At 43.5% G+C, this 13,733-nt stretch overlaps 1 protein-coding gene across 6 annotated transcripts in view; it reads right to left on the bottom strand.

Moving 5' to 3' along the window:
* The window catches only part of SH3RF2 (SH3 domain containing ring finger 2), a 124,320-nt gene that overhangs the window by 32,999 nt on the left and 77,588 nt on the right, over positions 1-13,733 (bottom strand). For all 6 annotated transcript variants that reach the window (XM_039256678.1, XM_039256677.1, XM_039256676.1 and 3 more), the window contains one exon: positions 12,424-12,747. In XM_039256678.1, coding sequence (XP_039112609.1) covers positions 12,424-12,747 — 324 coding nt within the window. The remainder of the gene's footprint in view (positions 1-12,423; positions 12,748-13,733) is intronic.

The raw sequence follows: 13,733 nt of genomic DNA, 5'->3' as shown, positions 1-13,733 counted from the left end.
TGGAGGCTGGGAAATTTCATATGTGAGTATCTCACTTAATTCTCTAATAGGTCTATGGGAAAGGTGCTATTAGTTTTACCACTTTAAAATGGAGAAACTGAGGGGCGCCTGGGTGGCTTAGTCGGTTAAGCGTCCGACTTTTGCTTAGGTCATGATCTCGCGGTTCGTGGGTTCGAGCCCCTCGTCGGGCTCTGTGCTGACTGCCAGCTCAGAGCCTGGAGCCTGTTTCAGTCTGTGACTCCCTCTCTCTCTGACCCTCCCCTGCTCACGCTGTCTCTCTCTCTCTCTCTCTCTCTCTCCTAGAAATAAAATAAAACATTTAAAAAAAATAAAATAAAATGGAGAAACTGAGACTTTGCAATGTCGAGCCACACAGCCAAGGTCATTTTGCCATTAAGAGATATCAGTGCCCCACACATTCCTGTGACCTGTCCTCCTTGTCTGCCTACTGTTGCTCTGTACACCTTTCTTTCTCTTGCCCTTCTAGGTTTCCGATTATGGGAGGGGGGAGGGGAGAGAGTGAGGGGGCGTTCATGCACATGTGTTGCAGCCTCAGTGGTCTTGGATGTCAGTTACCCCTGCTTTTGGCTCCCAGGGCTGAAGAGTTTGTGCTAAAATGCCTGAGATACAAGCTCCGCTGCTCCGTTTTTCACCTGGGCAGGGACGGGTCACCTGCTGGCATTCATTAGGAAGGTGATGATGTAAAGTTCAACTTCTCATTGGAGACATGTTGAATCAAGGAAGCAAGCCGAACCGCTGGGTTAATTAGTGAACCTGCTTTGGTCACCAGAAACTAGTAAGGTTTCTCCCCAGAGGACCTGCGGGAGCTTGGGCAGGGCTGGGATCCCAGCGCGGGTGTGGCAGGTGGACAGGAGTGCTAGCATTTGCCGGGCGTGACTGCGGGATAAGGCAACTGGACTGCCTGGCTGCAGGTCCTGTGTTTTTGCTTGTTTTTTTGTTTTTTTGTTTTTGTTTTTTAGTTTTTTTGTTTTTTAGTGAGCTCCGTGCCCAATGTGGGGTTCGAACTCACAATCCCGAGATCAAGAGTCACATGCTCTACTGACTGAGCCAGCCAGGAGCCCCGCTTCACCTGTTTTGTTTTGTTTTGTTTTGTTTTTTTAAAACCTAGCCCCCTTCCGTCACCTTCAGTTGCCACCTGTAGATTCCTTTGTCAGGCAGGTTTCTCTGACCTCCCAGGTGAGGTGGGCCCTCTCCCACAAACTCCTTTCATTCCTCATCCTTAGTTCACAGTGTTTCACACACTCACAGTCTTGGAGTCAAGTCTGTACAATACTTTGTTTCCTCTTGCTCTTCCCTGAGAGTCTGCAGGCTCCTAAGAATAGGGACCCAGTCTGTCTTGTCCACTGCCTCACATGTGCCTGGTGTGTGGGAGGCACCCAGAAATTTCTTTGTTGGCTGCTTCACTGATGGGCTGTGAGGAGCTGGGGGAGCCACACAGGGGAGGATGGGGCTCACACCAAAAGCTCAAAGGTACATGCAGAAAATGGTGGATGGGTGGCCCTGCCTCAGCCTTCACCTGGTCTCTTTTGTCCAAAGCCTTTCTTCCTGGAGTCATTCTTGGCTTCTTTCCCATGGGTTCCCCTTGGGATTACAGCTGAGGGTCTGAGCTGAGCAAGTACAACTGCCTCAAGAGCTCCCTAGATAGAAGCCAAAAGTCACTCCCTTCCCTACTTCTGAAATGGTCAGTGCTTATCAAGGGAAGCTGAGGAGCTTTGGAAACATCTGCACTGTGAGGCAGGCTCTAACAGATCATCCTTCTGAAGCGTGTGGATCGTGAATGTTATTCTCAGCAAGGCCTGGGGATGGAGGTTGGTTACAGCTTCCTGACTTGACCCAACATTAATAACAGAGTGAACATTTATTGAGCTATTTACCACGGCCAAGCCTGGGTCATTATCTCATGGACATGTATTGCCTTGTTTGATCCTCATAGCAATCTCCTCATAGCAATGGATAAAAAAATTTACCATCAGTTCCATTTCACAGATGGAAAATTGAGGCCCAGAGAGATTATGTAACTTGCCCAAAATTACATTGCTCAGTAAGAAGCAGAGTGAGAGTTTCAGCCCAGATTTGGGGGCTCCCTAATCCTACGATTTCTCACTATACTGCCTGTGCTGAGAAACAGGGTTAAAAAAGCTCTTTGCCTCAGAGAACTCTACCTGACACCTGCTGAGGCTGAGAAAGCTTCACAGTAGAGAGAAAGAAAGCAGGTCTCTCTGTGATAGTGTGCTTGAGCACAAGGAGGGATTGTGACAATAACCATCGTTGACTAAATAACAGGAACAGGTTTTCACGGTGTTACCTAGCTTTAGAATGCACTGTTAACTAGTTAAGCAACATAATTCTCTATCAGACAAATTTTATCATTCCATCTAAATAATGAGAAAACTGGGATCTGGAGAGGCTGTGCAGCTAATGGGTGGGAGTACTCGGAGCAGATTCTCTTTGGCCTCCCTGGTGACATAATGGCACATCAGGTGATGATGGCCCCTGCCTTATGCTAATAATGGTTACTGCAACCTGGGACTATATGACTCAAGGATGAGACATTAAGTGATATGTTGCAAGGACTCCTAATTCTGTCTTAAGTTGCAATTGCTGTATTTTTTTTGGAAGACCTTGAATCTGTCATAGAAGTACCTTTCTCTGCCAGTTTTCTTATGTATAAAATGAGACAAGAACTTCACCCTCCCACCCTCCCCCATATCTGCTAGTAGTTGTGAAAAATGTACTTTAGGAAAGTCAGGTGGTAAAAGGACACCTAGGTTTTCAAAGATGTTTGGCTCATTGCCTGCTTTAAGTCAGGGCTTCTGCTCAGCCACACAATGATGATTTATTCTAAAAACTCTGCTTGGAGGAGAGAAGGTAGTAGCAGTGGCTATAGGTAGTAGCAGTAACCCTGCGTGGAAGGACCTACCCATTTCATAGATGAGGACACCTAGGTTCAGTGGGGTAAGGTACTCAGTTCACTGTTCCTTGGGTATTAGAAGGCAAAGCTATGGCATGAAGCTTTGCTTGACTCAGAGCCCTCTTATTTGTACTAAGCTGCCTTCCTCTGTAGAGAAACATAAAAACCAAACCCAAACTCAACCATAAACTCCTTCACCATTTTCATTATTTCGTTTCTCACAATCGATGTGGTGGGAAAAGTTTTCCCTTGGAACTCATGAAATCCTTCATGTTCTGATTTATGTTCTGTTCCTCTTCTGGACCCCAGGAGTATAAAACCAGTATATAAACCTAAGTTTAGAAAAATAACATCAACACTCATTCCCATATGAGTCCTGAAGCCATTTCTTCTTCAGGCTGGAGAAAACTAGACCTTTTCTCCTGGCCTTAGCCCAGGCAGGGGTGGGGTCCAAACCTCAGGAGGGGCTGAAGGGTGAACACGCGGCTGACGAGGCCAGGATGCTGAGGCCGGCCTGAGGGCAGCGATAAGGATGTAAACAAGAAGACTGGCACAGGCAGGCGGAGAGATTAGCTCTGCTGGCAGCGGCCAGTGGAAAAAGGGTAGCAGTTTAGGGATGGCAAATACGCCAAGTCCGACGGTGGTGAGAAGTGAGTCCTGTCTTTGAGCTAGGGAAACACCCAGGAGCAAACAAGGAAGAGAGAGAGAGAGAGAGAGAGATACAGAGGGGATATAGTGGTTGGGGCATTAACTTTGGATTCCTCAGTATATGCTGAGCACCTGTGGTATACAGGTTTGGAAATCACTGTGAAATAATTTAGGTACGACTCACAGTTCAGCATCTTACATATTCAGCTCTTAGAAAGTAGTAGTCAATCTTGTAGAAGAATTGTAGCCTGAAAAAATTTAGAAGGAATGATAGATTTGGAATGTCACCATTTTGCAACCCCAAGTGAATGTTCATGATTGGTACCTCAAACCATGAGATGAAATACTGACGGGGAACCTTATAATGGAGAAGGCTGACAACACCTGAATCTGAACAAACTTTAATGCAAAACGAGAGACATTCTTTTTATGTGTCAAAGAATGAATCTGGACCCCTACCTCACAACACATAGAAAAAGTAACCCCAAATGTATCACACTCAAATGTAAAATGATAAAACTCTTCCATGAAAATATAGGGGTAATGTTTGTGGACTTGGATTAGGCAATGGGTTCTTAGATATGACACCAAAAGTACAAGCAACAAAGGAAAGAATATATATATTGGACACTATCATTAAAACTTTTCTGCTTCTAAGGATACACCAAGAACATGAAAAGACAACCAGAGAATAGGAGAACATTTTTGTAAGTCATGTATCTGATAAGGGACATGCACCTAGCATATATTTACATAGGAATAGAATTGTTTTCTTTAGGTTTATTTATTTATTTTGAGAAAGAGGGCAGAGAGAGAGGAGAGGAAAGAATTCCAAGCAGGCTCCACATTGCCAGCACAGAGCCTGATATGGAGCTCCATCTCACAAATCATGAGATCATGACCTAAGCTGAAATCGCACACTTAACTGACTGAGCTACCCAGGTGCTCTTCCCCCCATAGGTACAGAATTCTTAAACTCAGTTATAAGATAAATGATCCATTAAAAATACAGCAACTAATATGAATGGACAGTTCTCTAAAGAGTGCATATCCAATAAACACATGAACAGATGCTTAGCCATCAAGGAGATGCAAATCAAAACCACAATGGATACCACTTCATACCCATTAAGATGGCTATAATAAAAAAGGCAGATAATAAAACAAGTGTTGGTGAAGATGTGGAGAAATTTAAACCCTCATAAACCATTGGTGAGGATGTAAAACCGTGTAATCACTTTGGAAAACAGTTAGACGTTCATCAAACAGTTAGACATAAAGCTACCATATGATCTAGTAACTCTACTCCTAGTTATATAACCATCTGAAAACACGTGCCCACACAAAAACCTGGACACAAATGTTCACAGCAGGATTATTTATAATACTAAAAAATGAAAACACTCCAGATGTCCATCACCTGATGAGTGGATAAACAAAATGTAGTATCCCGATAGTCTACACAAGAGAATGTTATCAACCATAAAAAGGAATGAAGTACTAATACCTGCTCTAACAGATGGGCTTGGAAACATAATGCTAAGTGAAAAAAGCTAGCCACAAAGTACCAAAAACTGTGTGATTCCACTAAAATCAAATGAACAGAATAGGCAAATCTATAGATACAGAAAGTAGTTGGTGTTGCCTGTGGCTGAGGTGGGGGGGTGGATGGAAATGGGGGATCTGGGGGTGATGGCTAAGAGGTGGGGGGTTTCTTTTTGGAATAATGAAGATGTTTTAAATTATGGTAATGGATGCATCACTCTGTGAATATATTAAAAGCCAATGAATTTTGCACTTAAACAAAACAAGACAGAAACCACGAAAGAAGTACTTTGCACTGTGGATGAGGTATTCTGGCCAAAATCAAATCTGAAGCTGATTAAGCCTCTAGATCTAACCACCAGTTTACAGAAAGCACAGGGGAGAGAGGCATGTGTTAAATAATGCTGCAAAGAGGCAGCTGGAAATACCCAAAATGCAAAAACCCAACAAGACAAATGACTGGGCTTCTGTAACACATTCATTGCAAAGGACAAGAGAGAGGGAGTTTGGGCAATAAAAGAAATCTAAGAGATGTATCAGCCCAATTCCAAGTTTTTACCTCATTTGGACGCCATTTAAAGGAACCAACTGTAAAAAAAAAAAAAAAAAAACAACAACATAGGGCAAATATGGACATTCTGACTAAATAAAGAAATTGGGGCAAGTGCTCTCAAAAATAAGCAAATAAAGATAAAAAAAGAGAACTCATTGCCCATTTTCTAAGATGTGATAGTGGGCTCATGGTGATGTTAAACTCTTAGAAAAAAATACTGACTTAAATTTGGGAAGAGATACCGAGATAGGTGTGGATGAAGTGATAGGACATCTGAGCTTTGCTTCAAAATAGCCCAGTTGGGGATCAGGTTTGTGAGTGGGGATATAACTGAAATAAGACTGGCTCACGAGTGGATAATTACTGAGATTTGGTGTTATGTATATGAGAGTTCATTATACTCTTCCTTCTTCTTTTACACGTTTAAAATTTTCCATTATAAAAAGGCTCAAAAAAATGTACAGCACAGTGATTGAAGAGAAATCTAGCAACTGACTCCTTAGAAATTTTGACTGCTAAAATTTTTAATAATAATCATAACATTTCCAAGTGCCAGCCAAGCACTTTACATCCACTTTGCATCTTCTGATTCTCCCAACAGCCTTTCAAGGTAGAGGTTATTCCTGTTCCTAATGGGCTCCCAAGCTCAGAGTGGCTACTGACTCACCCATAGTCTCACCATTGTGATGAGAAAGAGGCTTCTGGGTCCAAGGCCAGAGGGGTTACTCTTGCACAAAATGTTGCTTGTCTAGGTGGCTCCTGATAGTTCTTTCCCTGGGGGGTGGGGAGGGAGGTCTGGCAGAGTAGAGGGCAGTAGACGCCCTATGGTCCTGACCTGAGTCCCTTTTTGCTTTCAGATGTCCACCAGGGAACTCCTAAGGCATTTTACTGATAATTTATGAGAATAGTGTAAAGGGCTGTTCTCCAGCTGAGGGTATACTCTTGAAAATTTAACAATTTTAAAGCACCTGTTAGGCTCCACACAGGCACTTTGGGGCAGGTAAAGATGACGTGGAACCAAATGGTTTGAGGGGGCAGGTATCCATTAAATGGAGCCTTCCCACTCTTCACCCATAACCCTTAGGGACCATTCTATGAGTTCAAGGGTATTAGGATAACTCAATTTATAAGTAGAGATTTGTTGAATGAAAATTGTAAAGATGGAAAATTTATATTGGGAGATATTAACATAAGACTATAAGCATAGGATAAATCTATTTCTGTAAATTACCTTAGAAGAAGGGTTAGCTGGAATCTTAAGCATAAAGTAGCACTGAGATGGTGTCCAAAAGAAAGAAATTATACTAATACTAAGTAAAAACCATGTCTCTTGGCAGTCCTGAGTACCATGAAGTTGGGCTGAGAAACTCCCATGAAAGACAAAGGGAGAAGGTCTGGACTTCTAGTTCAAGATGCTAGAAGTTACTTTATTCAGATTATTTAAAATATAGGATTGAAAGGAAAGCCAGCTTTACAGACCTCAGAAGTCCCCAAGGTGTGTGACAGCTTATCTCCCCAGGAGCCCTGGAAAGATGTTTGGACTTGTCATTATCAGTGGGATGGAAGAGGCATGGGGAATGGAATTGCACTTCAGTGATCTGCCTTTTTCCTCTCTTTCTTATTTCTTTTGTTTTCTGGTTAATCAGAAGAAGGGATGGGGATTGGTAATTAGTTTAAAAAGTCACAGGTCCCTGACTTTGTTTTTAATTCTTAAAGCAAAATGTGTTATTAGAAACCTTTACTGGGGGTTTGGAAAGTCAGCAGTAACGTAAGAGCATAAAACACCTTCCCCACCCTTAAGAAATATGCAATCTTAGTGAGCATGGTGATGAGATATATGTGGTGAATTGATAGTACAAAGAAGAATGTGTCATAACTTGAGTATAAACAGTGTGCTGTGAACAGAAGGGGAGGTATTGATTTTGCAGGGGATAACTGGCAAGAGGTTCCTTGAAGAAATGATATGCATATAGGGCTTTGGGGTGTGGGTATGATTGTGACAGGTGAATGCACCAAAAATAAATTTCAGGAGAAACAGCCTTTTGTTCATTGCCCGTAATAATGCAGGCACCATGCCGGCTATAGGGACAAAAAGCAGAGAGGTGGCCTAGAATATACATACTGTGCTTAAAAATGTCAAATGGGTGAGGCCACCTGGATGGCTCAGTTTGTTGAGTGTCTGGGTGAGGTCACGATCTCACAAGTTTGTGAGTTTGAGCCCTGCACTCGGCTCTGTGCTGACAGTGCGGAGCCTGCTTCGGAATATTTCTCTCTATCCCCTCTCCTGCACATGCTCTCTTTCTCTCAAAATAAATGAATAAACTTTAATCTGTCCTCAAATCCTGTTTCTAATTTTGAGACTTTGAACAAGTTACCTAATATTTCTCTCCCTGAGTTTTCTTATTTGGTAAAATGGGCATACCAGCGCCTACTAGGAATAGTTGTGAGGATAGTCATAATGTCTTTAAGTCATCGCTATAGATTTTGGCTTTTAGTGGCCATTCAATAAACAGCAGGCATCACTTTCACTGGCAGTTTGGGCAAGAGAAGTTGCTTAATGGATTTTGGCTTTCAAGACACTGCGATAGAGGCCATGACTGGAAGAATGCATGGGAGTGAGGTGTGGGTGGGGTGAGGTGTAGTGATTGAGCATGAGCTCTGAGAGACCAGGGAGGAGGCTGAAGCAATAGTCTAGGCAAGAGATGAGGACCCAGAGTAAGGCACTGGGATGGAATGGACAGGAGCCATGACGATTCAGGTAGGAAAATGAGCTTGCTCACTAACTGAGGTAAGAGGTGAGGGAGAGAGAAAACTCTGGAATGATGACAGGCTTTCTTGTTGTCCAGCAGTTCCACTAACCTGCACCTGTGATACAGGAGGATAGGCAGGCTGAAGGAGGGGGTTTAGAGGATTACTGGGGGGTGGCGGGGGAGGGTAGTAGGTAGGGGGCATATTGAGGGAGCAGAACCTCTTAGCAAGCCCGGTGTTAAAGAAAACAAGGATGCCTTGTTCTGTAAGTGTGGGAGATGGGGAGCAGACAGCATGCACATCATGAACAAGTGAATTTTACAATCTCTAGGGTGGGCCTTGCAGTTGTGCCTTACCCTGCTCAAGGCTATCTTTCTAACACCTGCCCCATGTAGTTGACTTTCTCCTCCTAAGGTGACCCTTCTCAGTGCAGACCTCAAGATCATCTTCAGGACTCTCCCTGAGGCCACCTGCATGGGTTTCAGTCCTCCTACTTAACCTCCTCACCACAATTTCCCAGGAAACCTACTTAGCCTCTTCAGGTCTAATCCTGAATTATTTTCGAGTACACTTGTATTTAGTGCAAAGTTACTCTTTGAGGCCATTTCCTGAAATTCTAGCCAAATGTGTCAGGTGGTTTCCTACAGGTGAGAAGACACAACAACTACAGGAAAACCAAATCCCTTGCTCAGGCTTCTCTTTTCATATACCCCTGTGAAAATAAAATGGGTATCACTTATAATATATGGAAGATAAGCATCAGACCATGTAATAAAAACATACAGTGTTATTCAGTTCAGAGATGGGCGGGAGCTTATCTGTAGCTCTGGGCCCCAAGGCCTTACTCTCTCCTCCTTAGGGAGGCAGGTTAGCAAGTGTCAGTACCAAACTGGGACCTTCTTGATATCATCGGTGGGCTTGGGGAAAATTAGAAAGGAACTGACTTTCTGAGTCTACAGTTCTGTGTTGTTAAATTCCGAGTCTCTGTACTGCTTAAGTCAGTGCGGGTGCCGGCAGGTCCTCAACCCATGTTAGGAAGCCCTAACTCCACGATAGGCAGTCATTTATTTTTTGTGTCCCAGACAGAAGCGTTCCTTGATGGTGAGAGCTTACTCTTGGTACCTTGAGCAGCATATACAATGGACACAATTGGTAGTTCATAAAAGAACAGAATGTTAGTAAACAAAAACGTTTAGGTGTAAATGACTCAGGGCAAATTCTTTACTGGAGAATGGGGTGGGCCGGAAGAGAATGCTGGAGGGCCTGGGTGTCTAAAGGGAGTCAGGTGACTAGTACAAGAGAATAGAGGCTACAGACATTGATACGAATTCCACTGACATAACAGTGTTGCCTGATGAGGTCTCTGCTGACGGTGTAGTATAGTGACAAGAGCGTATGTTCTAGAATCAGACAACGCTAAGGTTAATCCAGGCTCTCTTTGTTTACTAATTACATGACTATGGGAAAACCATTTTTTTGGGGGGGGGTGCTTAATTACCTTGCTGTAAAGTAGTGATAATATCTCGCCTACAAAGGTTCTTACCATCTTTCAGGATAGAGGGTGGGACTTAGGAGACTAGCAAATAAAGACTTTCCTATCAGAGTATATAATTCTCTCTCTCTGTCTATTTCTCTATCCATCAATCATGTTAGTCTCAGTAAGTGTTCAAGATGACTATTGCTGTTCCTGTTGTTTTGTTAGCAGAATCCCCAGTACTCACTATGGTTGCTAGCACATTGTAAGCACCCAACAAGTGTTTATTGGTTGAAAAAGTTACACTGACCTGTGAGCTCTCTACAGGAAATGATTCCTCCTCCAGGCTTTCCTGGCTGAGTGTATGTCACCACTATCTGTCCAGATGTTTAAGTCAAAAGTCTTGATTTCCTGATTTATTGAGTGCCTATTAGAGAGTAGGCACTGTGCTGGGTGCTGGGATGGAGAAGGTGGGGGAAATCTGAAAAGCTAGATCCAACCTCAGCTCTCAAGGATGTTAGAGGAAAAAGGAAGCAAAAGAACTTGTCATTTGCTCAACTTTTTACCCATCTTTAGATACAGCTTATAAGTGAAGTATTTTAAGTGTTTTTGACAACACGTGGGCAAACGTGTAGAAACACTTAGAATCCATGGCCATCTGAATTGAGAAAGGCTATCAGTACCATGCAAAGGTTCCCTGGGAATAGGATATACAAATGCAAAAGTTTGGAATTCTCACCATCTGTGAAAACTAGGAAGAAACACTATTTTACTTTATTTTTTTAATTAAAATTTAAAAGATACTATTTATTTTAAGTTCTACTAGGATTCTCCACTCTGCTCTAGCCTCTCTGTGGATGAGGTAAATGGCTGGAAAGAAGAATTTAAAAGACACATGAAAAGTGACTCTTTGCTAGGTCTCTTGGGAAACCAACTTACAGCTGAGTGAGCTTGCTTAGATCTACTGGGTGTGGGCTGTACTTTATAAATATCTATCTCTCTAAATAAAAATGGATTTAGAAAAATTCTGTTAGTCTTTGGCTTAATTGTGAGTCATTAAGCTCCTCATTTGAAAGAAAGAGAGAGAGTGTGTGTGTGTGTGTGTGGAGGGGGGGTGGAGGGAGAACTCTAAGCACAAGGCATGTATGTACTTGTAAAACAGCATTTGGAATGTGTGTGTAGGAAGGGAACTTCATGGTTTTTTATGTAAGGAGAGAGTATGTAGAGGGGAAAATGTATTTGTGGTGGGGTGGGGGGCATGTAGTACAGGTGGTGCGCTGAGGCACATGAACAACCAGCCTCTTGGAGATCCAGACAGTGGTGTAAGATAGAAAATGTTGTAGATGGTGATTGTTGTTCTTTTAGACCAGCACACAGGTCTTCGAGAAGCCCTTGACTTTCTCCTCCTCCTTGTCTTGTTAAAAAGGGATTAGAGTCCAATTAAGTCCTTTAATCCCAAGGTAGAGATTCATGTTTAAAAACAAGATTTACAGCTTTAAAAAAATACATCAGTGCAAGTCGAAGTTTGTCCTTTCAAGCTGCTACCTGCCCAGTTCCAAAGAGTGTTTTCAGCAGAATCCCCAACATGCAGTTGTTCTTAATTACTTCGCCTCATACCTCCAGTCCTTCATCTTTCAAAGCACCCTCTAACCTAAATAGCCACATGCTGTTAGAAGTACTTCTGCTTCTGGATTGCCACAGTTGCCCAGTGGCGTGTCTCCCTTCATTTGGTAAATCAGTGATTGGGCTGAATAATAATAGTATTAAGAGCTAATGCTTTTTTGGGGGCTTAGCATGTGTCTAGCATTGGCACTGAGCACTTTACTTGTTATTATTATCTTATTAGGTACTCATATAAAAACATGCAGGGCTGGCTCCGTGCCTGTGTGTGACATGTATAATCACATGGGGCTCTGTATTAAGGACTCTTCACTTGGTTTAATGCTCTGCTGTTGCTGTATTGAAAGCCTTAATCGTTTTGAGCAACGGGTCTGCGTTTTCACATTTCACTGGGCCCTGCAAATTATGTAGTCAATCCTGAAAACACAGTAACCCACAGTTTCTCTTCACCTCTTTTCCTTCCTTTCCACATGATGCCTAAGACATTGCCCGAGAATGGAAGGGAAGAGCGAATCTCTAATTGTGATGCCAAAACCCTCTCTAGAAAATGGGTGCCATTATCTCGTGAGAGAGAAGTTATTTAAGGGCCAGGAACCACGTCATGGCTTTCAGCATGGGAAAGACAGTATCTGTGATGACCCGACAAGCTGTTTAACTCCTCTCAGCCTCAGTTTTCTTATCTATAAAATGGGGACAACACTAATAATACCTAACTCAAGAGGCTGTTTCAGGGATGCTGTGGGATCATGTATTTACAGCTCTGACACATAATACACATGACATTAGTTATTATTAATGCATTATGGATGCTTAACGGTACTAAATATCTAATACTGCGTATGACGTGGTGTGCGTCGCCTCCCTAACCCCAAGGTGCCCTTATCCCAGGCGTCTGTTTCCTACCTGCCCTGCGGAGCTGGGAGGAACGTCTCCTTTCTCCATGTGCTGGGTGATCACAGAGGGGTTGCTGGAACTGATGAGCACTGGGGTGCTGATCTCCACCACGTGGCGCCCCGAGGGAGCATGGGCCATCCTGTTGAGAGTGTTCAAGGCTGTTGTGATGGAGAACTGCCCGGGCCCCTTCCTCCGGGACCCAGGGCCTCTGCGGAGGGTGGCCGTGTTGGCTGCTTTGCCTCGGGAGGGTGAGGGCACCAGGGACAGGCTCTTTGTGCGAGTCGAATGACGGCCCTTGTTCTTCTCTAGCAGGTGTCTTGCAGTGAGGTTGGGCTGAAAACACAGAAGGTCCATGAGAGGGTAGTCTTCCTGACCTGGTGTGAGCAGCTAAGTCCTACCGAGGCTAGTCTGAAGCCGGTTCGGATGCAGCTTCCCCCTTCTGTCAATATGTCCCAGCTATTTGGCTATACCCATAAATTCTGACAACTCTCTTGCAAAGTAGGTACTACTCTTCTTCCTCACTGAGGTCTGTGGGGGTCAAACATGAGCCATGATGCTCTTCCCTGGTTGGGAGCACTCTTTTTTACGTGTTTCTCCCAGGCACACCCCTACCCGTTTCCTCTCTCGGCCACTGCTGAGTGCCGCTGCGTGGCTGCAGCTTCTGTGCTCTTCCACCGTGGCAGGCTACACAGCACACTGCAATCATTTCCTTTCCTTCCCCCACTGGACTGTCAGCTACCTGTTGGCAGAGAACTCATACACGTTTGTCTTGACCCCATCCCACAGCGGATGCTCAGTGAGTGCCTGTGGAATCACGTGTGCATGGGCTTGCTCGGGTTTTCCCATCTTGTAAGCATTTGAACCACACTGTAAATGTATTTGAAACTTTGAATCTTTATGCTACTTTCACTACTTCCTTTAAACACTTCGAACTCCCCACATTCCTTTCTTGTTTCGTGCCTCTTGGTCTGTGATATGCTGGTGTTTGGAGAAAGACAAGGAAAGAAAAAAGAAAAGTGCAAGCTCTGATCTGTAGAAATTTGGGAAAATGTCTCTGGTGTAATTATCTGCCAATGATTTAACAACTAGCTAGCAACACTCCTGCAGATGTAAAAGCCAGCTCTCACAATCTAGTACCAGCTAGGTCTACCAGAGCCACCACTGTATTGTATTTTGAGTTCATTTCCTTTGGAAGGCTGAGGTACGTGGACACAGTTGTCCTCCAGAGCCGTGTGCCTCATTCCACTGTAGAGATTCAACTATAAAGGTAAAAGGGAATTTGCCTAATTAAGAACTATTTATTTATTTATTTATTTATT

This window comes from Hyaena hyaena, unplaced genomic scaffold, assembly GCF_003009895.1.
Source record: "Hyaena hyaena isolate Hyena2069 unplaced genomic scaffold, ASM300989v1 scaffold_585, whole genome shotgun sequence".
In the NCBI taxonomy this organism is placed as follows: domain Eukaryota; kingdom Metazoa; phylum Chordata; class Mammalia; order Carnivora; family Hyaenidae; genus Hyaena; species Hyaena hyaena.
The sequence above is the reverse complement of the archived record's forward strand: the minus strand, read 5'-3'. Positions and strand labels throughout refer to the sequence as shown.